The sequence below is a fragment of the Lissotriton helveticus genome, chromosome 6 (assembly GCF_964261635.1).
Source record: "Lissotriton helveticus chromosome 6, aLisHel1.1, whole genome shotgun sequence".
NCBI classification, from domain to species: domain Eukaryota; kingdom Metazoa; phylum Chordata; class Amphibia; order Caudata; family Salamandridae; genus Lissotriton; species Lissotriton helveticus.
Genome location: NC_136067.1, coordinates 1,405,316,265 through 1,405,342,018, shown reverse-complemented (window position 1 = coordinate 1,405,342,018; position 25,754 = coordinate 1,405,316,265). Strand labels below are relative to the sequence as shown.

At 47.2% G+C, this 25,754-nt stretch overlaps 1 protein-coding gene across 2 annotated transcripts in view; it reads right to left on the bottom strand.

Moving 5' to 3' along the window:
• MAP7 (microtubule associated protein 7) overlaps positions 1-1,682 on the bottom strand; it is a 1,007,524-nt gene extending 1,005,842 nt beyond the window's left edge. The window contains exon 1 of one of the 2 annotated variants that reach the window (XM_078649192.1): positions 1,484-1,682. In XM_078649192.1, the coding sequence (XP_078505318.1) occupies positions 1,484-1,523 (40 nt within the window). In that variant the 5' untranslated portion in view covers positions 1,524-1,682. The remainder of the gene's footprint in view (positions 1-1,483) is intronic. The other variant, XM_078649193.1, reaches the window with a different exon arrangement.
• Between the last annotated feature and the right edge of the window lie 24,072 nt (positions 1,683-25,754).

Here is a 25,754-nt window from a genome sequence, read left to right as displayed (position 1 = left end):
AGTCCTGCCTTTTAAGCTACCACTACTTTTCATTCTCTGGCATGTGTTTTCAATATTCCCTATTCTGGTAGGGACCTACCAGGACCAGCGTGCAAAAAACTACAGTCAGAAAAGACATTACTCGCTGAAGACTTCACACGACATTAGATGCTCTGCAGTTATTCCCAAACCAAGCTGAAGACTTCACACGACATTAGGTGCTCTGCAGTTATTCCCAAACCAAACTGCTATGGTGTGAATACAAAAACGTTCAACAGGTACAAAGCATTTGAAATGAAAGTTTATACCACAGAACTCTTCACCCCTGGCGAAATTTCACCAGCATCTTAAAACCGGTTTCATTGTTTTTAATGAGGTATATCGGTTTCGGTTGTTATTCGAAATTAACCAGTAGAATCCCTTGATGTTCTTCAAGTTTCCCCATGAACACGGTTTAATTCCATATACGACAGGCGGAATCTGTACCAGGACCATCGTTCAGTGTCTTCAAATCATAAGCTGCAATTAGAATGTACACTAAAACCATCGTTCTGTAACCCTAAACATATGCAGCTGGTGAAATTTCCGTTGTTCAATGTCTAAAAACTATACTCTACAAACAAAACAAAAAAATCCACCGGGACCGCTCGTTCAATGTCTAAAAAACAAACACTACATCTGAAATTTATCCTTCAGGGCCGTGGCTACCATCTTGATAAATTAAGAACTATGTATGGGCAAGGCATTTGAAACAAAGTGGTAATGGTATCTTCCAACCGGTCAATGCTGCAACGTCCCCGACATTATTATAATGGTACAACTTGAACTTGACATCCAAAATGCATTTGACCTGTGGAATCCGTTCTTGGGAAGTGGGAAAACTAAACAAAAAAATGCAAAGCTATTAAGCATTGGAAAGGAGGCTCACATCAAAGCTACAGATGCCCACTCATTCGTGGGACGGGGGAGAGCAAAACTGCGCATAATGTGGTTTGATCCAGGCTCGTACTTTTGGAGGTCAACGTCTCACAAGTCATACATTTGTCAGCGCAACAAGTTCCCCAGCAGTGCTATTTAAAATGAACTCTCGTTCACTCATCAGATCATGCTCTGTGTAGTAAGAACCGCGAACACTTGAAATGGGTTGAATTGGATGTACACAAGACGTTCTTCGGCTCTTGTGCTGTGAGAAAGATCTTCGTGTTTACAGGAAATGCCTGACTTTTGACGAATCGCTCTGCTGGCTTCTGTACCAGGTGGGAGGCAGACTCTGCCCAATTGTGCAAGGAGCCCCAGCACTCCATTCAAAGTGGTGTGGGTTTGTTTACATTTGGGGAGGGGGCAAGGCAAGAACCAACGAATACATGAACCAGAATGACACATTCAAGCCATCACAAATCTAGCTATTGATAAATATATGAATATGAGACAAGGAGAGGCAACCCCCATCAATTCGTGTGCTGCCAGGTGCCCTACTTCCCTTCACACCTGGTGGGAGCCTCACCTGTTTCTGGGGTCGCTGGACTCGGTGCCCGCTCCGCCATCTCTGTCTTGGGAGACGTCACGCGCCGTGGGAAAGCCTTCGCTCCATGCCACCCTCGGGCGCGCGCCCCGCTGTCCGAGGACACGCAGGTAAGAGTCGCCGCCGCGCGCCAGCTCAACGCAGCAGCCCCACCTGCCGGCCGCAGGCGGCGCACGTGCGAAGCAGCGACGCCTGACGTACACCTGCCTGCCGCGCGCCCGAGAGATCCCCCTCCGGAACGCGCACAGGTGAGACAGGACACGTCAGCCGGGGGCGGAGCTTGTTTAAGAGGCGGCATCTTAGCGCTCCCTGCCGGCTGATCGGTGCCACTGCGGGAAACGTATGAAGGGGGCGGGGGCTCTGACAATGGGGAGGCGCGTCACTATATAGGAGGCAGGTAAGGCCGAGCTGCAATGACGTCCTCTTGTGTCCCTAGCTAAGGCTTCACCAGATGGGCGCGTGAATGTTTCACTCGCAGTGTTCTATGCTGCGCCATACTCTCAACATGAGCTGTAGCACAATTCGCTTGTTCGAATATTGGTTTCCCTTGAAATGTCAGTCGGAATTCGTGCCACAGACTGTTTGATTCGAAGTGGCCGTTGCAACAAATTAAAATAGAGAGCGGGCCCGGTTCCAGGATTTTTTACCTGGATGGGCAAAGGACACATTCCGGCGGACCACTGCTGGGCCCAATTTTTGTCAATTCTGGAGGTAGCCTACTAGCCCAAGATTACATCATATGTTCTTTCAAACAGGCGTACAGTGCATCTAGAAACTTATTTGAGAGTAAGAGGCTAGAGCTGATGTCTATACTCAACAGCCCCAACCGTTATAATGTCCCACAGGCCAGATGTCTGGGAAGAAGTAACTCTAAGCTCATGTTTAAAAACTATACATTTTAATAAGTAGTTCTCAGCGCAGAGCTATATTGTGATATGTTAATGTCAAAGCTTCCATGTGTTAAAGTAATACACTTTTTTGGATTTCGAAGAGACTATCATATTTTCCGCGATGTTTGTTGTATGTTTTACATAGCAACTATTTTCAGGGCTCAGCTCGTGCGTGGGCTCTAAGAGCCAAGCCAGGGCCTTAATTTGGGTCTGAGGCTCTCCCTTTTAATTTGTTGGCTCGCCCACCCCTACCCCCAAAATACACTGCCCATTTTCAGTTTTAACCCCTTCGGTGCTGATGACGGCTCCCGGTCGTCATCAGTTATGGTGGGCGTGTGCTGATGACGGCCGGGAGCCGTCATGACCATGCCCGCGATCGGAATGTGCCGTACAGGCTCAGAATTCCAGCCGCAGCCGGGGGGTTAAAGACAGTGAAAAAACATTACAACGTTCCGACGTTGAGATGGAGGAAGCACTTAAAAGATGATTTTTCCATGGGCTCTACTGCCGTGACTGGGTCGGACAATGGTCTTTTTTGTGTGGGCCTGTCCCACGAGGCCCCCCTGCTAAAACCGGGCCTGAGGGAGAGCATATCCAGTTGTCTCCGTACGTCTCGAAGAGACTGTGCACAAGCTGATCTCTGAAAACTGTTGGCATATAAATCATGCAACCAGCATGTACTACCATGATGAAGTGTCTTCGAAATCTAAAAAAACGAATTGAAATTTGAAAAATTTTGAAATTTAAACTTTATTGTTTAGTTAATTAAAACCATAACAATTTGATGTATTTCACACACACATTATAAAAGTTTATAAATTATTATTTAAAAAGAATTAAAAAAAACATTTTATAAGAACAAGAATTAAGAGTCAATGTTTATCCAGATTATTAACAGTTGGGATCTTCATATTGTTTAAGATGTTTCTCAAATGCTTGCAAGAACTTCACCAACTTGCAATGCATTCGAGGGGCAGTTATATCCAAGCTTCCAATAATAGCAGATCTACATGTTCGTAGCTTCTTGATCCGAAAACTATGCTTTAAAAGGTATGAACGTTCCTTAGGCAACTTCTTACAATGGCAAATTATGTGAAGTAGATCTTCTTTGGGGCTACCACACAATCGACATGTTACAGCTACATGCTGTTTCCAAGCTGGTTCCTCTGCTAATGTCGGGAATTTGCCAAATCTCAATAACATCAGCTTTCTTTTAATGAAAATGGAATATGTTGTTTCCAGGTACACTGCTAGGGTTAGTGTTTTATAGCCGTTTATCACAGCCCAGGAGTGCGAGCGATGGGAAAAAATCTCTTTGTCCAATACCAATGAATGGAGTTTGGCCACTTTATTTAGTGTCTGTTTTAGTGCAGCAAATGACAGATTTTTATCCCATAGGGTTTTTGAACAAGTCACCTCCAAAGCGTACGTGAGGAATTGATTTGCTTTGGATTTTTTGGGGGATTTGACCTCTTGCCATAGGTGCGTATTAAGGTTATTATTAGTTGCTTTTTGCTTGATCTGGTACCATACCTTGATATATGAGTATAATCTGCCCAGAGTTTCGTTTTTTATGCCAAATTCTAGTCGCATTTGGGCTGGCGACGCCATCCTGGGTAATCTTAAGACCTTCTTGTAAATTTTTGTTGTTAAGCTATTAAGTAGGTCCATGTCCTTTCCGTGCATTGCCTCACTTGCGTAGGACAGTGTTGGAAGAACTTTGTTGGCCATCACAATTATTAAAGGTTTAAGTGATGGGCCTTCAAGTTTTTTTGTCAAAGTGCTTAGTCCAAATATCAGGGCACCCGCTCTTTGCGTCAGGTATTTTTTCTGTTCTTTGAAATCAAGCTTATCATCCAGATGGAAACCCAAATACTTGTATGCTGAGACTCTCTCTAGTGGTTTTCCTTTTAGCCAGATATTGCATTTAGATCCACGGTGATTGGTTATCAACTTGGATTTGGTTTTTGAAATATTTAAAGCCAACTTATTTACCAACAGGAATGTTGAGAGTTCTGTTACTAATCTGGTTGACTTCCGGGAGACAGCCGCTGACCGTGTAGGTACATGGAGGGGAGCCGCGGGAGTTGAAAAAAACGCCGCGTGAAGACACCCCACGCTGTCGTTTCCGTAGGGGCGTAATCATGTCCCTTAGGAAGTCATTCTATACATCCCTACCAAATGTGTAGCGTGGTGTTGACGGAGAATTTATTTTTTTTCGTTTATCTACACTGTATATATCTTTTTCACACTTTGAGCCTCTCTGGAGGGTGCGCCTTAGTGCGGGCACACCACCGGAGGACTTTTGATATAGGTCCTGAAGAAAGCTGAGCTACACGCAATCAAACAGCTGAAACATGTCAACCAAATTCCTGTCTTTGACTTAGGATTCCGGTTCCTTAAATTAAGAACCTGGGGAGTCCGCTCACTTTGTTTTTAACCAATGGCCATTATTAAAAAAAATTCTAAAGGCACAACCTTTGCATTTTTAAATTTTCTATACACATTTGCATAATCACAGTTAGTCACTTCCTAATTTGGGCACTGTTGCACTCACCACATCCTGCTCCGCTGTAACCAGGCGTTGTAGCACGCTGGGGAGACATTCGGTCACCCCAGCGGGGACCCGATGATGAAGCATGTCACCAACTAGTGGTGAGTGAGGGTCCTTCAAAGAAGTAAGGGTCTTTCCCTCCACCCGTTATAGGGTGACCAGCAAGCGCCCAGACTTTCTTCTAGTTGAAGATAGTCTTTTGGGCTCACTTAGGGATTTTGAGACTGCCCCGCTGTATGTACTGCACACGTGTGAGCACTGAAACATGTCGACCAAATTCCTGTCTTTGACTTAGGATTCCGTCATCTGAGAATTCAGTGTGTTTTTGGCGTATTGACGCCAGCATCTCAGGACTTGGGTGTGCCGCCTGGGCGGCATCCAGATCTTTCATTTGCGCCTCGAGCCTAGCCAGAGTGGTACGAATAGAGCGGAGAACACCGCGTGTGTTTTTGGCGTATTGACGCCAGCGTCTCAGGACTTGGGTGTGCCGTCTGGGCGGCATCCAGATCTTTCATTTGCGCCTCGAGCCTAGCCAGAGTGGTACGAATAGAGCGGAGAACACCGGCCTGTCTGGAGATGCATTCACCTTGAATTACGACCTTGAACCCCTTCCATAATGTCGAGGTGGAGTCCACAGATCCTGCATTTAAATCAAAATAGTTGGTTATCGCGGTGTGGCTGTCCACACAGAAGGCAGAGTCCCGGAGGGCGTTAGAGGGAAGACGCAAAGTGAAGGCCCGTTGTGGGGGGTGAAGACGGATCTGAACCGGCTCATGGTCGGAAAAGGTGCGAGCCATGTGCACTGCATCGGTGAGCCAAGACAGGGCGTCAGGCGAGGTCAGCCAAACATCAATGGCCGACCAGCAGCCCCTCGCGCCGGTAACGCAAGTGCCTTCCTGGACATCAGGATGGAGGTGGCGAAAAGCATAATAAAGAAAGTGATCGGTTAAGATAGATGTTAGAGCCGCGGCTGCCCACATATGAAATGTATGGGAGCCAGACCGGTTCAAGGCCGCCGACAGGGTAACATTCAAATCACCTCCCCAGACTACAGCTGCGGGGCCACAAGCAGAGACGAGGTGCCAAGCGTGATTAAAAAATTCCGGGTCGTCAGCGTTGGGACTGTAGACCGCGCCGATTGTAATGGGCTGGGCCAATAGCAGACCATAAAGGATCACATACCTGCCCTCAGGATCAATGAGTACCCGGGCGGTCTGCCATGGGAGGCCCCTAAGCATCAGGACTGAGACCCCCTGGCATACGGTGAGTAGGTGGATGAGTGGGATTCCCCCCAATATTGGGCTTGGAGTCTGGAGACGGAGCCGGGCAGCAGATGCGTCTCCTGTAAGAGACATATATCCACCTTGTGTCGCTGTAAGTGTGAGTGAATCAGTCAGGCCTTACGGTGGTCATTCAAACCTCGGACATTCAAAGTCCAGCAGACGATGTCAGACATAAGGTTGTGGTCCAAAGTGCAACGCTATGCAGTGCAGGTGGTAGGCATCACAGGTAGGCATAGCGAACATGAGGAGCAAGTAAATCATAGGGCGGCAAAATGCAGAGCAGGCAGGAGGCATCGCATACAAATAAAACCCGCCAAATGGGGATTTCCAGACGCAAGGCAGTGCGGGGGAAGCGCGCAGGCCTCTAACTAACGGATGTGGCTTTGAGAACAAAGCGCGCCGGTGAGCAACGATAGTGTCCCACCAACCCAACCACAGGAGGCGCTGCAGATAAGAGGAAGGAGGGACCAGTGGAGCAACATGGTTACCAACAGTGAATATCCAATTACCGTAAACAGAACAAGGCGTGAAACACAATGCAATGTTGCAGTCAAGACTTGCGGTAGCAATACTAGAAAAACATACAATGATGGACTGAAACCATTTCCCCAGTAGGGGAGCAGAAAACTCCCAGGCCAAGCAGCATGGAAGTGGAGATGCAATGACCATCAGCCCAGCGAAAAAAGCAGCCAGTAGCACAGTGCAGTGTCTAGGAATGGACATGTGTAAGCAATGCAAAAGTACCAGACTATACCATATAAAAACAACAACCCAAGCAGGAAAACAAACCCCCCCGCAATCCCACCAAACCCACCATACCCCGAACTGTGGTATTGGGTTTCAACAGACCTACATACTCTGCAAAAACTCTCGATACCTTAGAATGGAAGTTGGCACGGAAACTGAAAATGCAAAAAGACAAGTTTATTAAGACCCCATGGGGTGGTGGTACAATCCTACAGCACCTTTTGGCAATGCAAGAAGTATCACACCGAACATTGGTGCGTGGCTTCTTTTATACAGTTTAACAGGAATTTGAAAAGTAGGCGGTATACACTTTACACAATTTAGGTACATATAAGGGCATTTTTGGAACACAACCAACCTGTGGGAGGAGTTTAGCACCACTGGTCAGTTTGAAGAACATTCTTAAGCAGTGACCGATCATTAACCTTGAACGCTCAAATACGCATGTGCCAGCTTGACCATTACTAAAAATAGCCAGTTGCTGGGCAGACTAAATGGTCATCGGGAGAGAGAAAGGACAAAAGGGCATGCTGACCACGAGCCAGCGCATTCACTCAAAATGGAAGCCAGGATACAAAATGGCCTCCGCAACATAGTCAAACTAACAGAGGAAAGTTTGTGTAGCTGAAGCAAATGCTAACCCGATCGCTGCCAAATTACGACAGACGGCCCTTTTAGCATTTAGCTGAAGCTACCTCATATCTGAAGTAATCAGGATATTCATCATTAGTGTTAATTAGCATTATGTTCGTTATTTCTTTGCTAATCATTTGCTTATTTTGGCAATAGCTTGTTCAGACGGAATGCAAGAAGTGATACATACGGAGCATAGTGTAGGGCCACATTGGATACATAAACACAGGAAGAAGAGTATTCCAATAAAAATACAGAGAATAGTCAATAGTTTCCAACCCCAGGTACCAAGCAAAGTCCAGAACCAATTTGAGAATGTCCATGTACCATTTTCAGGGTGGATTTCAGCAGCAATTTTGTGTAATTTAGAAATAGCATCATATATAGAAGGCAAATTATCTGGGACGTATACACAGCAACTACTACCGATAATGCGACATGCACCCCCACGATCAGCTAATACTACATCTAGAACCATCCTGTTCTGGAGCGTTACAATTCTAGTAATCTGGAGTTCCTCAGTTAAGTTCCCTAAAGCAGAGGCAGTTTCGTTAGCAACACCTTCCACAACACGTGTTAGCCGTCTTATTTTTCTACTTTTTAGGGCAGCACCTACAAATGAAAACAAGCCTAAATTGAAGTCAACATATTGCTGCAAAGAGGTGTCGGTTTGGTCTAATGTCCTTTTTACTCTATTCAATATAAAATCATGATATAGCACAAAATCGTTATGATACATGGGCGGAGCAATAAATACAGGGGGCAATAAAAAGATATATAGCAGGTTCCTAGCCACCCAATGGGAAGGCGGTGGTAGCCCTTATTTCCACAAATAAAATAAGTATTTCATGATGCTACAAAGGCGATACCATTTGGTGTGTCAAATGTTAGAGTAGTAGTACATTCACTTTTTCCTACCGGAATAATACCTTTATTTCTTACACATAGGTCCACTTTGGTATCAATAACCGTAATCACAGATAAACTAGACATATTTGCAGTTCTTTGATTAGTACAAATACGAGGTGAAGATACATTGTCCGGGCGATATTCTTCCCACTCAAATTTAGTTCCTTCTGCTTGTGGGTAACCATCCCTGTCATTGTAACAAACTTTATTAAGTCGGAAAAGTAGTCCACCTTTTGTTGGCCATCTCAGGGTAAAAAGAAGAGTGTACCAGGCATTACAAGACCCATTATGAGAGAACGGAAGAGGAATAAGTGGAGTTCCTCCTTTCTTTTGATGTCCAGGCAACATTCCATATACCCAACAGTTTGTGGTGTCCGTCATGTTATGGGTGTGATGTAGAATCTGAATGAAGCTGTTATTCAAATAAGTCTGTCTATGTCTCTCTTCATGATAAGGCAAAGTAAAATGAAAATGCTCAGACGGGATCAGTCGTTCTACGATCCAAGCTATTACTGCTATTACCACTATTGTAGAAGCAAAAATCACAGCACCAAGAATTCTCTTATTTCTCATCGTATCAGGTGCCATAGTCTCAAAACAAAATAATCAAAATAAAGCTAAAAATAAAATGAGTACTGAGCTCCAAGGTAGCCGCTGGTTTCCTCTCCGAGATTCAAGACAAGTGTCACTACACTGGACAGAACTGATCGGCCCCCCTTGATATTCTCGGCTTCCGTTTTCGCAAACCTCAGAGTGGTAACTCAACCAGTCTCGCACAAAACAACTGCTTTTCTCGTCCGCAAATTATACTTCGCTGCACCAGAAACAGTGTGGTCCGGGAAGGCTCCCTCTGATTCGCTGGGCGTAGTGGCTGGGCTCTTCTCTGCATCCAAGATATCTCGATAATCAGACAGCACAGTAGGATTCACCAGATCCGGAGAGACACGGCGACAATGAGTGGAATGCACCCACCGCTTCTTGTTCGTGACTCGCACAGCCGTTCGAGTCGCCAGCAACACTTGTTCAGGGCCACGCCACCTCGGCTCTAAACTGCTGGACCTCTCGAACGATCGGATCATCACGTGGTCCCCAGGACGGAGATCATGAGCCTCTCCAATAGAGTTATCTGGGAGCGCTTCTCGAACCTGTTGATGAATAGAAAGTAAATCATTTGTTAATCGTGCCAAATAATCATTCATCATTATACAAGGCACATCATGTATTAAGCGAGGCTTAGGAACTCCCCAAATATTCATTGGCCTTCCAAACACCACTTCATAAGGTGTGAGGCCAGATCGGGAATGTGGTACTGATCTAATAGACAGTAATGCTAAGGGCAAGGCATCCGGCCATTTCAAAGACGTGGATGCCACGATCTTTGCTAGCTTCAGCTTCAAAGTGGCGTTATATCTCTCCACCAAACCTGCTGACTGCGGGTGAAACACAGCATGGAATTTTTGCTTTATCCCATATCCTTTCAGGACGTACTCCACAATTTTCCCAACAAAGTGGGGACCATTGTCATTCCACAAAAATTTACAAACACCATATCTCTGGAAGTACTCCTTGAGCAACACTTTAGCTGTTGTCAACGCTGTATTGTCCTTCGTGGGGTAGGCCTCCATCCATTTACTGAAGGCACACACCACCACTAAGACTTACTTGAGATTGTTACAGCGCTCAAGCTGGATGTAATCCATCTGTAGTACTTTGAATGGTGCAGTAGGTGGAACGAACCCTCCTTTAGGAGTATAAGTCCCGTTGGCAGGATTGTACTGCAAGCATATTAAACAGGTCTGCACTACTCTCTTGACCGTGCTGGCAATCTCAGGATGCTCCCAAACTCGTGTAAGCAATTTAGTAATTGCAGGAGCTCCAACATGTGCCAGCCCATATGTCATTTGAACCATTGCTTGCAAATAAGCAGCAGGCAATTTCCATCTCTCCATATCTTTACTGCGCCAACAGCCCTCATCATCCAACACTCCCTCTGTTGCCCAGTTTGCAAGTTCTGCTTCAGAAGCTGATTTCTGTATGTCTAATATTTCCTCTCTAGCATCATGCCATCGCTCAGCCTGGGATTTCACCACATACATAGGAGAGACATTCTTTAACATTGCAGTATCTCTCGCTGTGCAATCTGCAAAAGCATTTCCTTGTCCTATTTTGTCTGTCACCTTCTTGTGTGCACTACATTTGACTATCGCTACCTTCTTTGGACATAATAGTGCATTCAGGAGATTGTGTACTAGCTCTGCATGCATGATTTGCACTCCATGCGAAGTCAAAAACCCTAGTTCCTTCCAGAGTAGGCCAAAATCATGCACTACTCCACAAGCGTAACGACTATCAGTGTAAATATTCACACATAATCCAGCACTTAGCTCACATGCTTTCGTTAGAGCTATCAATTCAGCTGCTTGGGCCATTTTTTGCGGTATTCGTGCTGTTTCTACCACTGTCTTGAGTGTCGTGGTTGCATAGGCTGCAGAAGTCGTACCATCTGGCAACTTTAAAAATGATCCATCAACCCACAGTTCCCCATCTACATCTGGAAGTGGCGTATCCTGTAAGTCGATGCGACCCTTTGTTTGTTCTTCGGTCAGAAAAACACAATCATGTTGTTCTTCCTTTCGGGGCTCAGAAACAGGATATGGCAATAAAGTAGCAGGGTTCAAAGTGGCGCACCTCTTCAGTGTAATATGTGGCGCCAACAGCATTAACTCGTATCCTGTTAAACGAGCGCTAGTTAAATGCTGTGTTTTCGTTTGGTTCAATAAAGCATCTACTGCATGGGGCACTAATACCAACAATTTATGAGACAAAACTATTCCCTCACTCTGTCGAATAGACACTGCTATTGCGGAAACTGCTCGAAAACACCCAGGTAATCCTCGTGCTACAGGATCAAGTACTGCTAAAAAGTACGCACAAGGTCGCTTTTTATCTCCGTGTGTCTGTACTAAGACTGACAATGCGCACCCATCCTTCTCATGTACATATAATGTAAAAATCTTTGTATAATCTGGTGTACCTAACACTGGTGCAGAGCAAAGGGTGTGTCTCAATTGTTCAAAAGCATTCAGACATTCGTCTGTCCATTCAAGAGAAGTCGGTGTAGTTTTGGACAACAACGCTAACAAAGGTTTTATAATGTGTGAAAATCCTAATATCCACTGCCTACAAAAGGACGTCAGACCTATGAAAGCACGAACATCCTTCTGAGTGCAAGGGACTGGCGTATCTAAAATTGCTTGAATTCGATCTGATGTCAATGCACGTCCCTCCTTAGACAGAAGATGACCGAGGTAGGTCACCTTCGGTCTACAATATTGCAACTTCTTCCTCGAAACCTTGTGATTATTCTTAGCAAGAAAAGAAAGCAGGGAAAGAGTACTCTCCTCACATTGTTCCTGCGTGTCTGCTGCTAACAAAATATCATCAACATATTGAATAAGAGCCACTCCAGACTGTAGCTCAAAGGAATCAAGCTGTCTTTTCAAAGCCTGACTAGAAATGCTAGGACTTTCTGTGTAGCCTTGAGGAACTCGACAAAATCTATATGATCTGTTATTTAAAGTAAAACCGAAAAGATACCGGCTATCGGGATGAATGGGAATCGAAAAGAAAGCGTTCTTCAAGTCGATAACAGAGAAGATGGTGGCTGTGGGTGGAACCAAAGTAAGTGAGGTAGTAATATCAGACACCACGGGATATTGGGGAACCACTATCTTATTGACTTCCCTCAAATTAATAATGAAACGGTAAATCTTAGTGTCTGTATCTTTCTTTAGAATCGGAAGAATAGGGCTGTTACAAACATTCTAGGGAACTTCCTCCACCACTCCTGCAGTAATCAAGTCATTTATGATATGCGTCAAAGCAACTTCACCTTCTCTAGGGATTTTGTACTGTGGTACGCGAGGCAAAGACACTCCCTCCTTTACAGTGATGTATACGGGAGGGATAATCATCTGTCCTACATCGGTATCAGAAGTGGCTCATAAAGTACTTGGAAGGGAGGCTAACGCATCGGCTTCCTGAAGGAGGCACGATCTCTCAATTTCTGGGTAATTCTCATTCAAAATAACCCGCACCCCTTCAGGGGCACAGCTTATAGTTGCTCGAAAATGTTTGAGCATATCAAGTCCCACAATATTATCTGGTGTATTTGGAGACAATAAAAATGGACATGGGGCAGTAGACTTATCAATGTGAAATGGAAGGGGCTGAGACAATGGGCTAAGGGAAGGTGTTCCATCGAACCCTATTGATGTAATCGTTTTGCCAGACAGGGGAGCCCTTGGAACCAAGTGTTTGGACAGAGCGCTACGAGTAGATCCCGTATCGACCAGAAACTGATCAGTAGAACCCAAAACATGTGCTGAAATATATGGACCCCTTTGATCTACTGGTACTTCAACCGATTCCACACCACATCCTTCGCAATCCTATGCATACGTATTATCCTGCAACTCAGAAAACTCACCCTCAGCTATCTGATACTGATTCCGTCGATCAAAAGTATTATGATCAGCCTGACCATGACCCCTAGCTTCAAACCTACCACGATCATTCGCTCCACCCCCTCGAACCTGAATAACTATTCCGAAACCTTCCATTTCCTCGACCACGCTGATTACGCTGTTCTCGAAGCACCGGACAATCTGAAGCCCACTGTCCAAACTGTTTACAGTATGCACACTGATCTTCAGAAATATTGGAGCGGGCATAAGACGTGCCATACAACCCACGTCTACCCCTATCATTTCCTCTCGACTGCGTAGCGTAAACCTGAGCCAACATCATCTTCTTCTTCAAATCCTTCGCTTTCTTATCACTACTTTCCCTAGCCTCCAATTCCTGTTGTTCGTAATATTGAGCCATAGTTAATAAAGAAGCAGGAGTTGGAGTGGTTCATGAACTTTCGCTAGTCTTTAAACGCTTTGCAATCTCCGGTAGGAGATTAGCCACATACTTATCAACAAACAAATGCCTGCCCGTATCCTCTGTTAATGATTGACCACTGTAATCATGAAACGCTTCCTCGAAACGCGAAAAGAAATCAGAGACCGATTTGTCTAGTTTCTGTTTACAAGAAGCCAACATCGTCCAATCAATCTTTTATGGGGGGACGAGCGTTTTTTATTTATTCAAAATAGCCACCGGGAGATCTAAAATTAGTTGACACGGTTTACATGTGGGTTCTCTATCCAAATCAGCTTGTACTAATTCCTTCCAATCTGCACCTAAAAGCGGTCGATCATCAAACTTACGAATCGCCCTCCACATATCAGGAGGCAATATTAACCTAAAGAAAAGATCAATATCAACTAATGTCATGACACATGAAGAAATAGCTCTTTCCACTCCCTCATAGAAAGCTGCCGGATTTTTGCGCGGGTCAGGCAAAGCATTTTTAAGCGCCATAACATCCGCTCTATTCCAAGGAGTATAAACCCAATTGTATACAAAATAATCCTTCGCATCCACAGACGACTTATCATCATCTGTACCTTGCCCTTTAGGAGGGACATACGAAGGCACAGCTTCTCGCATGGGCATTATATGAACTGTGTCACTCTTATCTGCTCCAATGATAGGACACTCTTTGGACTCAGCCGTCGATCCAGACGTAGTCGGACCCGATGCCTTTTTCGCCGCCCGTCGTCGTAACGTCTCATCCCATAGCTGAACCAAACGCCGGAAGAAACTATCTGCATCTGCAAGAACAAAAACACCTTTACGTAAATTATCACAACCAACTGACATATCCTTAGGTTCCAACTCAGGTGAATACTTTCTAAACCGTTCGTCAACTTCTTCTCCAAAATGTTCCAGAAAATACAATCGCTCTTTTTCAGACCACTTACGCATATGATCATCATTTTCTGAAATAGTAATAACATTAACATTAAGTTTACGAGCCAAACCGCGTAATTCCGCGGATCGAGCAACGCTAATCTTAGAACGAGTATCCCTCTGATTATCCTCGTCCTCAGGTGCATCAGAATCCACATCCGTGGCCGTAGGCATAACATACGGTGGCGGGCAACGCCGATCTAATAATGAAAAATCATCAGATTCATTAGTAAGGACAGGATAAAGAGGGCGCCGAATAGGAAACTGACCATTAATTTGCAAATTACGTTCTCGTATCTCCCTCTCTTTCTGTACATGCAATTCTTTTTCCTGCAGCTGTAAAGCTTTAACATGAGCAGCCTTTCGCTGTTCCTTGTCCGCCAAGGCTTGTTCACGCTTTATTCGTTCACGCACCGCTTTCTCCCACATACGCACACAATCAAACATATCCTGTCTAGACCTGCGCTGAAACAAACACTGCTCCACATACTGAACCTTTCGTAAATCAAACGACCCATGTAGTGGCCATTGCAATTCATGATCAGTTTTTGTGTATTTGTGCCATAATGTACTATACATAATAGGGGGAAGGCCACATTTTATGTACATTTACCGATTAGGTGTCCCCTCTGGGGGAGCCGGCTGAGATTAATTTATTCGATAACTGGTACCCTTTCCAAAACAGCACATTCCCCAGAGTGTACTGAAAACAGGCATGTCAAATATATCACGAAAACGCGATATTACATAAAATGGCACTTAATGTTTTACACATGGTGTGCCGTTCAAACAAATACAAAGTCAGAGAAATATCTCCGCATTACCTGCCTATGTGAGGTGCACTCCACATATAGTCCAAATCATAGATCCAAATCTTAGCTAACTCAAACAAATCCAAAAAAGCCACAGTAAGTGTCAGTAGACTACCTTACCAATCAAAAGCTTACCAAATATCCCAAATGTCCAGGTTCCAACTGCCAAGTTCTCAAATCGAATCGGCCAAACGGTCACTGCACAGCAACCCAACAATCAGGATCTCAGTCGAGGACCGGCGCCACCTCGAAGGTCAGGTCGGAAGGGTAGGAAAAACACAGTGGGTGCCAAGACTCGGGTCACTCAGTGGCAGCGTACGCGTCCAGGGTGAGTTTCCAATCCTTCGTCGCGACCACTCCTTCGGGCATCCGAGTCGCCGATGAGTTCCTGTTCGGGCGCCAATTTGTGGTATTGGGTTTCAATAGACCTACATACTCTGCAAAAACTCTCAATACCTTAGAATGGAAGTTGGCACGGAAACTGAAAATGCAAAAAGACAAGTTTAGTAAGACCCCATGGGGTGGTGGTACAATCCTACAGCACCCTTCGGCAATGCAAGAAGTATCACACCGAACATTGGTGCGTGGCTTCTTTTATACAGTTTAACAGGAATTTGAAAAGTAGGCGGTATACACTTTACACAATTTAGGTACATATAAGGGCATTTTTGGAACACAACCCACTTGTGGGAGGAGTTTAGCACCACTGGTCAGTTTGAAGAACATTCCTAAGCAGTGACCGATCATTAACCTTGAAGGCTCAAATACGGATGCGCAAGCTTGACCATTACTAAAAATAGCCAGTTGCTGGGCAGACTAAATGGTCACCGGGAGAGAGAAAGGACAAAAGGGCATGCTGACCACGAGGCAGCGCATTCACTCAAAATGGAAGCCAGGAATACAAAATGGCCTCCGCAACATAGTCAAGCTAACAGAGGAAAGTTTGTGTAGCTGAAGCAAATGCTAACCCGATCGCTGCCAAATTACGACAGAACCACAGCCGGGATGGCAATACTCCCCCCATCACACCAATCAATCGACCCCAACCGGAATGACTGAGAAAGAAAAACAGAAAGACCCCCAATCAGGCTGAGACACCAACCTGCCCCACCCCAGGGACCCACAACTAGGAAGGGGAAAAGCAGTAGAGCAAGTGGGAATCACCCCTTGAGGGCATGGCAGGGCTAGGAATACACGCCCGCAGTAAAGCAGGGTGGCCAAGCTTGGGTAGAATCAGGCATCACGTAAACAAGGGAGAACAACAGCAGACATAAAATAGCACTTTAGTCATTGTCACTGAGGCGGTCCGGAGCCGCGGATGGGGATTGAGATGGTGGTGGCCGGTATGATTTGTCGAGCTTCTTTGCGAATGCGAATGCCTCCCGAGTATCAGGGAAGACAAGAGTCTTTGCACCCTGGCGGACTCTGAGCTTCGACGGATAGGCCAAGGAGTATGGGACCTCATGTTTCTGTAGGATTCGCTTTGCAGGAAGGAACTCCCGCTGGGCCGCCTGTACAGTCGTGGTGTAGTCCGGGAAAAACAAGAGGGTGTTGCCCTGGTGGATGATGGTGCCCCTGTCCCGCGCAGCTCTAAGTATGACGAGGCTGTCCCGGAAATTGAGCAGTTTAGCGATGATGGGGTGTGGGGGCAGACCGGGACTGGGACAAGGACCAATGGAGCGCTGCGCGCGCTCCACAATGAAAACAGAGGAGAGGACGTCACCGAAGCGTTCTTTGACCAGGGTCTCCACAAAGTCCTCCATACGGGAGATGTTGGTCGATTCCGGAAGGCCCGGTATGCAGATATTGCTCGGGCAAAAACGGGCCTCCAAATCCTTATTTTTCTCACGGATGACCATCAGGATCTTATCCATTTGCACCAGTTTTTGACGGTCCTGCGTGGCGGCATCTTCTGCTTCAGAGACCCGGAACTCTACGTGTAACAGGTGGCTGTCGTGAGTATCCGCACGGGGCCTTCAATTAGTCCAGGTGGGTCGACAGCTGGTCCAACTGGGTGGCGATGCCAGTGACCGTCGCCTTTACGTCCAGCATGATCGCCTTCAGGTCGTCGTCTCAGGAGGGAGGCACCTCCATGGTGACAGCGGTCTCCTCCCCCTCAGCACTGGAACACTTCTGGCAGGAGGACCAGTGGAGAGCTAAGGCGATCTTGGGCTGCTTCCGGTCGGATTTTCCCCTGGCAAAGAAGGCTGTCAGCTGACCAGCATGCCAATGATGGGGACCCACACACGTGGGAGAACAAGGTCAAGAATGCTCTACCTGCGTTGACGGCCACCAGCACAGCAATGTGAGGGAGCGTAGTCGTGCGGCCGGGGTGACCAGAGGTTGGAGGACGAGAAAATGGCAGCCACGCAACAGAATCAGTGGTGGGCAGACTGCACCCACACCCAGAGGGTAGTCAAGCAGGAGGGGGGCACCAGCTAGGGTAGTGACCGGTTTCAGGCAGCACCAAGCACAAGCAGGGACCCCGATACGGGGGTGCGGTCAGCACGTGGGCCCCCCAGGCGAAGGAAGAGCAGGAGAGAGAGCACCGCACCCACAGAGCAGAACCAGAGGAGGCGGCCCACCATCAACGGGCAGTCACCCTAGGCCCCCAAGCAAGAAGGAAGCGGCCGGGTGTGGGCACCCCCAGCCCACGAGGTCCATAGCAAGCAGGGGAGAGCTCTAAGGGACAGGAAAGCAGGGTGCAAGGTGGGTCCCCCTCCTCCAGGCAGCCTCCGTGGGACCCCGAAGACACCCCACGCCAGCAACAGGATAAGGAGAGTACCAGGTGCGGGAGGGGCCCAGCGGGGTCCACAGCAGATGACGGGAGACAGCGAGAAGGCAGGCATAGGCCCCAACTCGCCGCAGCAGCCAGGAGTTAGCAGCGGCAAAGCCCAGCAGGACAGGGGCCCCAGCCGCCACAGCAGTCAAATGAACCAGACAATGGTGCAGTCGGGAGTGGCAGAACGAGCCCCCAGCACCAGGGGGCCAGATGGCAGAGTTCCGGAATGGCCGCGTGGCCGAGACAGCAGCGCAGAGGGTCCCGGCCCAGTCGGGCCACAGCGTGAGGCGAGCGGGGGGGGCACACAGCACTCAGGGGGGCAGTGCCGGCAAGGAGACACGGGGGGCGCCGCCCCGTCACACGGGTTTCGGGAGTCAGCGGCTGCCGGTAGAGACGGCCAGTGGACGGCAGGGCAGAGTGTCAGCAATGAGGCCGCAGTGCCCCGGACCTGGTGGTGCGGCCCGCAGACCCCCAACCACGCCGACAAATACCCCCCGAGGCGGCGGCACTCACCGGAAGATGTGCTGGGAGGAGCTCCGGCCCTCAGCCGCAGTGGGCGGCGCAAGAAGCCCTCGCGGCCTCGGGGAACGTTAATTATGGCCCACACGGGAGCAGAGGCACAGGCCCCGCACCGCCTTCAGCTGAGTTTTTCCAGCCTCCCAGTCGAACAGGAGCACAGAGACAGCTCCGGACGGTGCCTCTCGCCGCGGGAATACAGGACGCGGCGGCAAAGTGCAGGTAAGGTGCGATTTCCTGCAGGATAGTGCCGGAATTAAAAGCTTGGCCGGCAGAGCCCACTTAGAGTGCAGCATCTTGCAGCCGGCCAAGCCACGCCCCCCCAAGGTTATATCTAACTTTAGCCTCTGCCAAACCTCTGGGGACTGGGGACTCTATACACACTGTACCTTACTGTGGTCCAGTATTGTTGGGAAGTGGGTTATTGGTTGGGGTAAATGTTGGTCTGACACTGGCAATAAGGCCACTAACACATGACAGGACCCAGCATGGGTCTTAGAAAAATATTTCTATGCTCAACCCTTGGTAACGTGGCTGCGAGCAGACAGGCTTAACTTCAAAGACAGGTATGTAAAGCATTTAAAAACACAATTTCAGTAAATAATTAAGACAACACAAAATAAAAATCCCACACCAATTTATATAAATAGGTAATATTTTTATCTTTTAAATGACACCAAAACAAAAAGAATCCACTGTAGGGAACCAGAGATATGAATATTTAAAGATTAGTCACTTTCTAGTGCTTAGAAACCAACAGTGCCCCTTTTAGTCATTTCGTTTTCTCTGTCAAGGCCACACCTTTATAAATTGTTCTGAAGAATTTTCTCACCACTGTGGTGGGCCGCCTTCTTCAGCAAGCGGGGTCCAGTTAGAACACCTTCTTGGAGTTCTGCTTGCCGGTATCAAAGTATCCAACACTCAATCCAAGGTTCTGGAATCTCCAAGAGGGACCTTGAAAGTGTGAAACTTCAATTCTGCAATCCACTTGAACAAAACCCTTACGAATCCACTGGTACTCTAGGCTTTGAATTCTTTGTGGGGCTGTCCAGGTGAGCTCTGTTAACCTGTAGCTTGCAGGGAGTTCCACTCTTGTCCGTTGGCAGCAAGGTAATCCACAGGGCTGCAGTTTCACTTGGTGCAGTCTTCAGAGGTCAGGCCTTAGAGCTTCTTGCACAGCAAAATCTTTTCAGCAGGGCACTTCTTGCTTCAGTAAGTTTCAAGCAGCAGATCTGGAGGGCTCTGCCACTCTTAGATACGTATTCAAAATTATCTGGGTCAAGCACCAGGTCACTGCTGACCAATGAGAGCAGGGCAACGCCTCATAGTTATGACCACATCCTGTAGAGTATGGCATTAGTTTGTCCCAGAGTGCATCATTCTTCCAAATCCATAATGGATGATTTTCCAGCAAGGAGGTAAGAGCTGGCTAAACACACCCCTTGGGATGGCTTATTTCCATGGACTCTCCCCCTACTATCTGCACATACCTTCCTTAAGCCTAGCCCTGACTCTGGGTCAGGAGTGTCAGATTGAAACTGAAACCCAGGCCTCCCCTCTGCCTTTGAAGAGGATAGTTTACGACTCCACCCCCCTGGCCTGGCATTCCTATAGACCAGCAAACTGCCCTCCCGGCAGAGGGGTTCTTTATCACCTCTTCAAAGCAGCCTGGCTAATCCACTTAACTCTGACCAATCAGGGCAGACCACTGAAAGGCTGAATTTGGACGTACAAACAAGAAAGTCTTATAACTTCTTGTATGTACATTTTAGGAGAAATTCAACAATATCATATTGTTGGATTTACTACTACCATTCTGGGAAGTCTTTGAATGGTCCGGCTAGTCCTCTCCTATCAATATTTATTAATCAATAATTTCCTACCATGTTAACCTATGGGGATTGCAATGGGGAAAATGACTCGGGCCACTTTTTTAGCACCAAGGCTTATAAAACCATATTTTATAAGTATTTCCCTAATTTCTACAGGAAAGGGGAGACTTCAGGGGTTCTGAATCTGCAGAAATATTGTAGATCCTCTATACCCACTTATTCTAACATCAAAGTCGAATTTGAGCAGCTCTTTAATACAATGTGGGGAGTGAAATGTAAAATTTCACTTTACCCAGGCATATAAAAAATTTATTTTATAAAGGCGTACCTTATAGATAACTGACCCCCCCATCCCTAGGTATCCCAGGGGTGACCCTGGGGGTCCCTAATATGCAAAAACATGGTAGGTTTTTCATTTTTAAGGGTCCCTACCCCAAAGTCGAGTTTGGGCACAATTTAAGGTTTAAAAGCTACCCTGGTAACCAGTGCTGCTTTTAAACTGACCTAGGGCTTCAGCACTGCACACATACTGGTGCAGAAAATCTGCTGGCCTCTTAACTGCCATGCCCCATGATACTGGAGCCTTCTAGGTAGTTTCAATCCACTGCCCTATTACATACTAGGGGCTTATGGGGTAGGTCATGCCAATTTCAGGGGTACCCCACATACCATAGTGTACCCTAGTGTATGTTGGGTGTCTTAACTGTATTCTAATGTGTTCCTTTCAGCTTGGCACTGGCCCTGGGCCTGGTTAAACAGAGCCCAGGGTCAGTCAGAGTCAGTTACCACCAGTTCCAGTCAGCAAAAAAATGGGGGGTGCCCAGGGCACAGGATGACTTTGCAACAAGTATATATAGAGCCACTTTCCTACACACAGTGTCAATCATTGCATGTGAATCTCACTCCAAGGGGCACAGGGTCAATCATTGACTAGACGTCCTCTTGGCTAGGACTAGGTCGGGTTCCCCCCTTGACCCTTGTCCTCTTAAACTCCTTAAACAATGTAAGGATACCCTCTTGCCTCCTCTACTTGAGATCATGAACAGGGCAATGAGGGATGGTATTTTTCCCTTCCAATGGAAGAAAGCGGTGGTTAAACCCCTCTTGAAAAAGCCTACCTTAGACCCGGAGGTTTATAAAAACTTTCGCCCCATTTTGCTGCTCCCTGCCCCAGCAAAGATGCTGGAAACCCATTTGAACCAGCATCTTGCATCCTTTCTGGAAACCTCTGGTCTCTTGGATCATTCGCAGCACGGATTTCGAAAGGGTCACAGCACGGAGTCGGCCCTTACTGTGGTGCTTGATAACATCGCACCACAGTTGATAAGGGTTTGAGTACCCTGCTGATCCTGCTAGATCTCACGGCTGCGTTTGACACCCTGTCTCCCCTCGTCCTAACATCTCGACTGAGGGAGATAGGGGTGGAGGGGCCTGCGCTAAGTTCGTTGGCCTCCTTCTTGGACCAGAGGGAACAGAGAGTGAAGCTGGGGGAGTTCCTATCTCCATCCCTGCCGGTGAAATGTGGGGTCCCACAGGGGTCGGTGTTAAGTCCGACCCATTTCAACATCTATGTGACCCCACTGGCCAGGCTCATAAGATCGTTCGGGATGGAGGTAGTTTCCTACGCCGATGACACCCAGATCTTGCTGTCTCTCGCCCAGCCTGTCAACTCTTCTGCCTCCAACTTTAGACACTGTATGGAGGCAGTTGCTCAATTGATGATTGACAATTCATTGAGGCTAAATGGCAAGAAGACGGAGATCCTGGTGTTTGGCGGGAAGGAGGACATCTGGTCGACGGAATGGTGGCCCCACTCTCTGGGGACTTGCCCTGTACCCACCCTCTTAGCACGAAACTTGGGGGTCATGATCGATCCGGCCCTTGCTATGGGCCACAAGGTCAACAGGACAATTTCCAACTGTTGGGGCAGTATCAAGACCTTGAGGAAGATTAAGCACTATTTGACCGTACAAGCCCGGAAGCAAATTGTGGTGGCATTGATAGCCTCTCGGCTTGACTATTGCAATGCCCTTTATGCTGGAGTAAATAAATGCCTGCTACAATGACTTCAAACGGTGCAGAATGCCGCAGCTAAGTTCGTTTTGGACTTGCCTAGGAGGTCTTCGGCTACTGCCGCTAGGAAATCCTTGCACGGGCTCCCAATCGAAGCCAGGGTCTCTTTTAAGGTCCTCTGTTTGGTTTACGGGGCCCTGAATAGGAAAGAGAATGGAGGAGTAAAAGATCTTCTGATTCCTTACGCCTCCGAGAAACCTTCGCTCTTCAAAGAAGTTTCTTCTCTCAGTACCCCGAGTTCAAAGAGCCAAGTGGGGAGGCAGAGCCTTTTCCAGCCTTGCTCCTAGATGGTGGAACACTGTGCCCTGTGAAATTAGGACGTTGCCATCGATGCAAACTTTTAGGAAAGCCTTGAAGACGTGGCTTTTTGCCAAAGCTTACCCTTAGTTGTTGGTTTTGCCTTTTATGATTCTTTTATAGGCGCCTTGATGCTTTCGGGCAAAGTCTGCGCGGTATAAGTGCTATTTCATTTCATTTCATTTCATGTGAGTCTGAATGCAGGGGGGCAGAGTGTCAATCATTGCATGTGAGTCTCACTCCAGGGACACAGTGTCAATCATTGCATGTGAGTCTCACTCCAGGGGGCAGAGTGTCAATCATTGCATGTGAGTCTCACTCCAGGGGGAAGAGTGTCAATCATTGCATGTGAGTCTCACTCCATGGGACACAGCATCATCCAGTGTATGTGAGTCTCACTCCATGGGCACAGTGTCAGTCATTGCATGCGAGTCTCACTCCATGGACAGTGTGAATCATTGCATGTGAGTCTCACTCCACTGACACATTGTCAATCATTGCAAGTTGCATGTGAGTCTTACTCCATGGACAGTGTGAATCATTGCATGTGAGTCTTACTCCATGGGCATAGTGTCAGTCATTGCATGTGAGTCTCACTCCATGGGACACCGTATCAATCATCTCATGGGAGTCTCACTCCATGGACACTGTCATTCATCGCATGTGAGGCTCACTCCATGGGGCACAGCGTCAATCATTGCATGTGAGACTCACTCCATGGGGCACAGCGTCAGTCATTTCATGTGAGTCTCACTCCATGGGTCACAGTGTCAATCATCGCATGTGAGTCTCACTCCAGGGGGCAGAGTGTCAATCACTGCATGTGAGTCTCACTCCAAGGGCACAGTGTCAATCAATGCATGTGAGTCTCACTTCATGGGCACAGTGTCAGTCAATTTGTGTGAGTCTCACTCCATGGGCACAGTGTCAATCATCACATCTGAGTCTCTCTCCTTGGGGCACAGTGTCAATCAATGCATGTGAGTCTCACTCCATGGGGCACAGGGTCAATCATTGCATGTGAGTCTCACTCCATGGGCACAGTGTCAGTCATTTCATGTGAGTCTCACTCCATGGGGCACAGTGTCAATCAATGCATGTAAGTCTCACTCCATAGGCACAGTGTCAGTCAATGCATGTGAGTCTCACTCCATGGGCACAGTGTCAATCTTTGCATGTGAATCTGACTGCAGGGGGGCAGAGTGTCAATCATTGCATGTGAGTCTCACTCCACGGACACAGCATCAATCATTGCATGTGAGTCTCACTCCAGGGGACAGAGTGTCAATCATTGCATGTGAGTCTCACTTCAGGGAGCAGAGTGTCAATCATTGCATGTGAGTCTCACTCCAGGGGGCAGAGTGTCAATCATTGCATGTGAGTCTCACTCCATGGACACCGCGTCAATCATTGCATGTGAGTCTCACTCCATGGGACACAGCATCATCCATTGTATGTGAGTCTCACTCCATGGGCACAGTGTCAGTCATTGCATGCAAGTCTGACTCCATGGACAGTGTGAATCATTGCATGTAAGTCTCACTCCATGGATACAGTGTCAATCATTGCATGTGAGTCTCACTCCACGGACACAGTGTCAGTCATTGCATGCTAGTCTCACCCCAAGGGGCACAGTGTTAATCATTGCATGTGAGTCTCACTCCATGGACACTGTCTGAGAAAGTGCCATCTTTCTTGCATTGGTATGTCCCACCTTTTGCTGAATTGCTGATGTGCTTTGACTGAGTTTGCCCTGGGCTCCTGCCAATCAGGTGCCCAGGGCCTGTGTTCCTTCTCTAAAACTTTATTGAAGCTGAAACCCAATTGGCATCTCTGGCCACATGTCAGCCCCTGGCAAATGGTACCCTAGGTACCCAGGGCATTGTGACCAGAGAAGACCGATAAGGGCTGAAGCACTTATTGTGCCACCCTTAGGGTCCCTGCACCCTGGTACCCACACACTGCCTTTGCAGACTGAGTGCCCTGGTGCAGAACTAAACTATGTCTCTACATGGCATACATTCCTGTGTGCCATGCCCCCACTCCCACTGCCCTGGTATACATCAGTCTACCCTCTAGCTGGGTGCCCTATGCCAGGGGTGTGGGCACAGGTGCATGAGCATTGTGCCCCTACAGTACCCAGGGCCATTCCTGGGCACTGTAAGTGCTGTGATCCCATTAAAAGTATATGGTGCTGGGAGGTTGTCATTACGAACTCCACAACACCATAATAGATACACTGAAGACTGACAAGTTTGATATCAAACTTCTCAACACATTAAACCCACACTGATGCCAGTGTGGGATTTAATGTAAAATGCACTACAGAGGGCATAGAGATGCCCCGTGAAACCTAACCTACAATCCACGTCTGGTCTGAGAGGCTGCCTAGGCTGCCACACAGCAGACATGTTGGTGCAACCCCTGGGTGGAGAGCCTCCACTCTCCTAGGCCTGTAACAATGCACATCCTGGGCAAGGTACTAGGCCTCCTCCCTCAGGATGGGCAGGGGGAAGCTTAAAAGGCATACCGCCTTTGTGCGCTTCTCCAGACCACTTGCTGTACTCATGTATATAGAGAAAGTGGTCCTAGACACAATTTTTAAGACAGAAACAATTAATGTAAGTGTTAGTTATTCACACTAGACAAATAGTCAGATGTAATCTGAACGACAACAAAAGGAGATGTATTGTTAGCTAATACTGCACTTAATGCAATGAACCCAACACAACAGTACCAAGACAAATTTATACTGCAGTTTATTTACATATTTATAAAATTGAACAAGAGGAAAAATTAGAAAAGATTGGTGCTCAAGTGAGGAAAAAGGGAAAGCTTAAGGCACAGGATATAGAATAATTCAGTGCAGGAAGGAATAAATTTACATTGCACATATATAAAGCCTACCCATACAAAGTATATACACACTATTATACAGGGGGACAGGGGAAATGGTATAGGCTATAAGAGTTTAAAAGGGGATAATCGTCGACGTTTCGACCCTGGCACAATATGGGTAAATCGCGACCTCTGCTGCGGGTCTTCTTCAGGACGGTTGTGGGG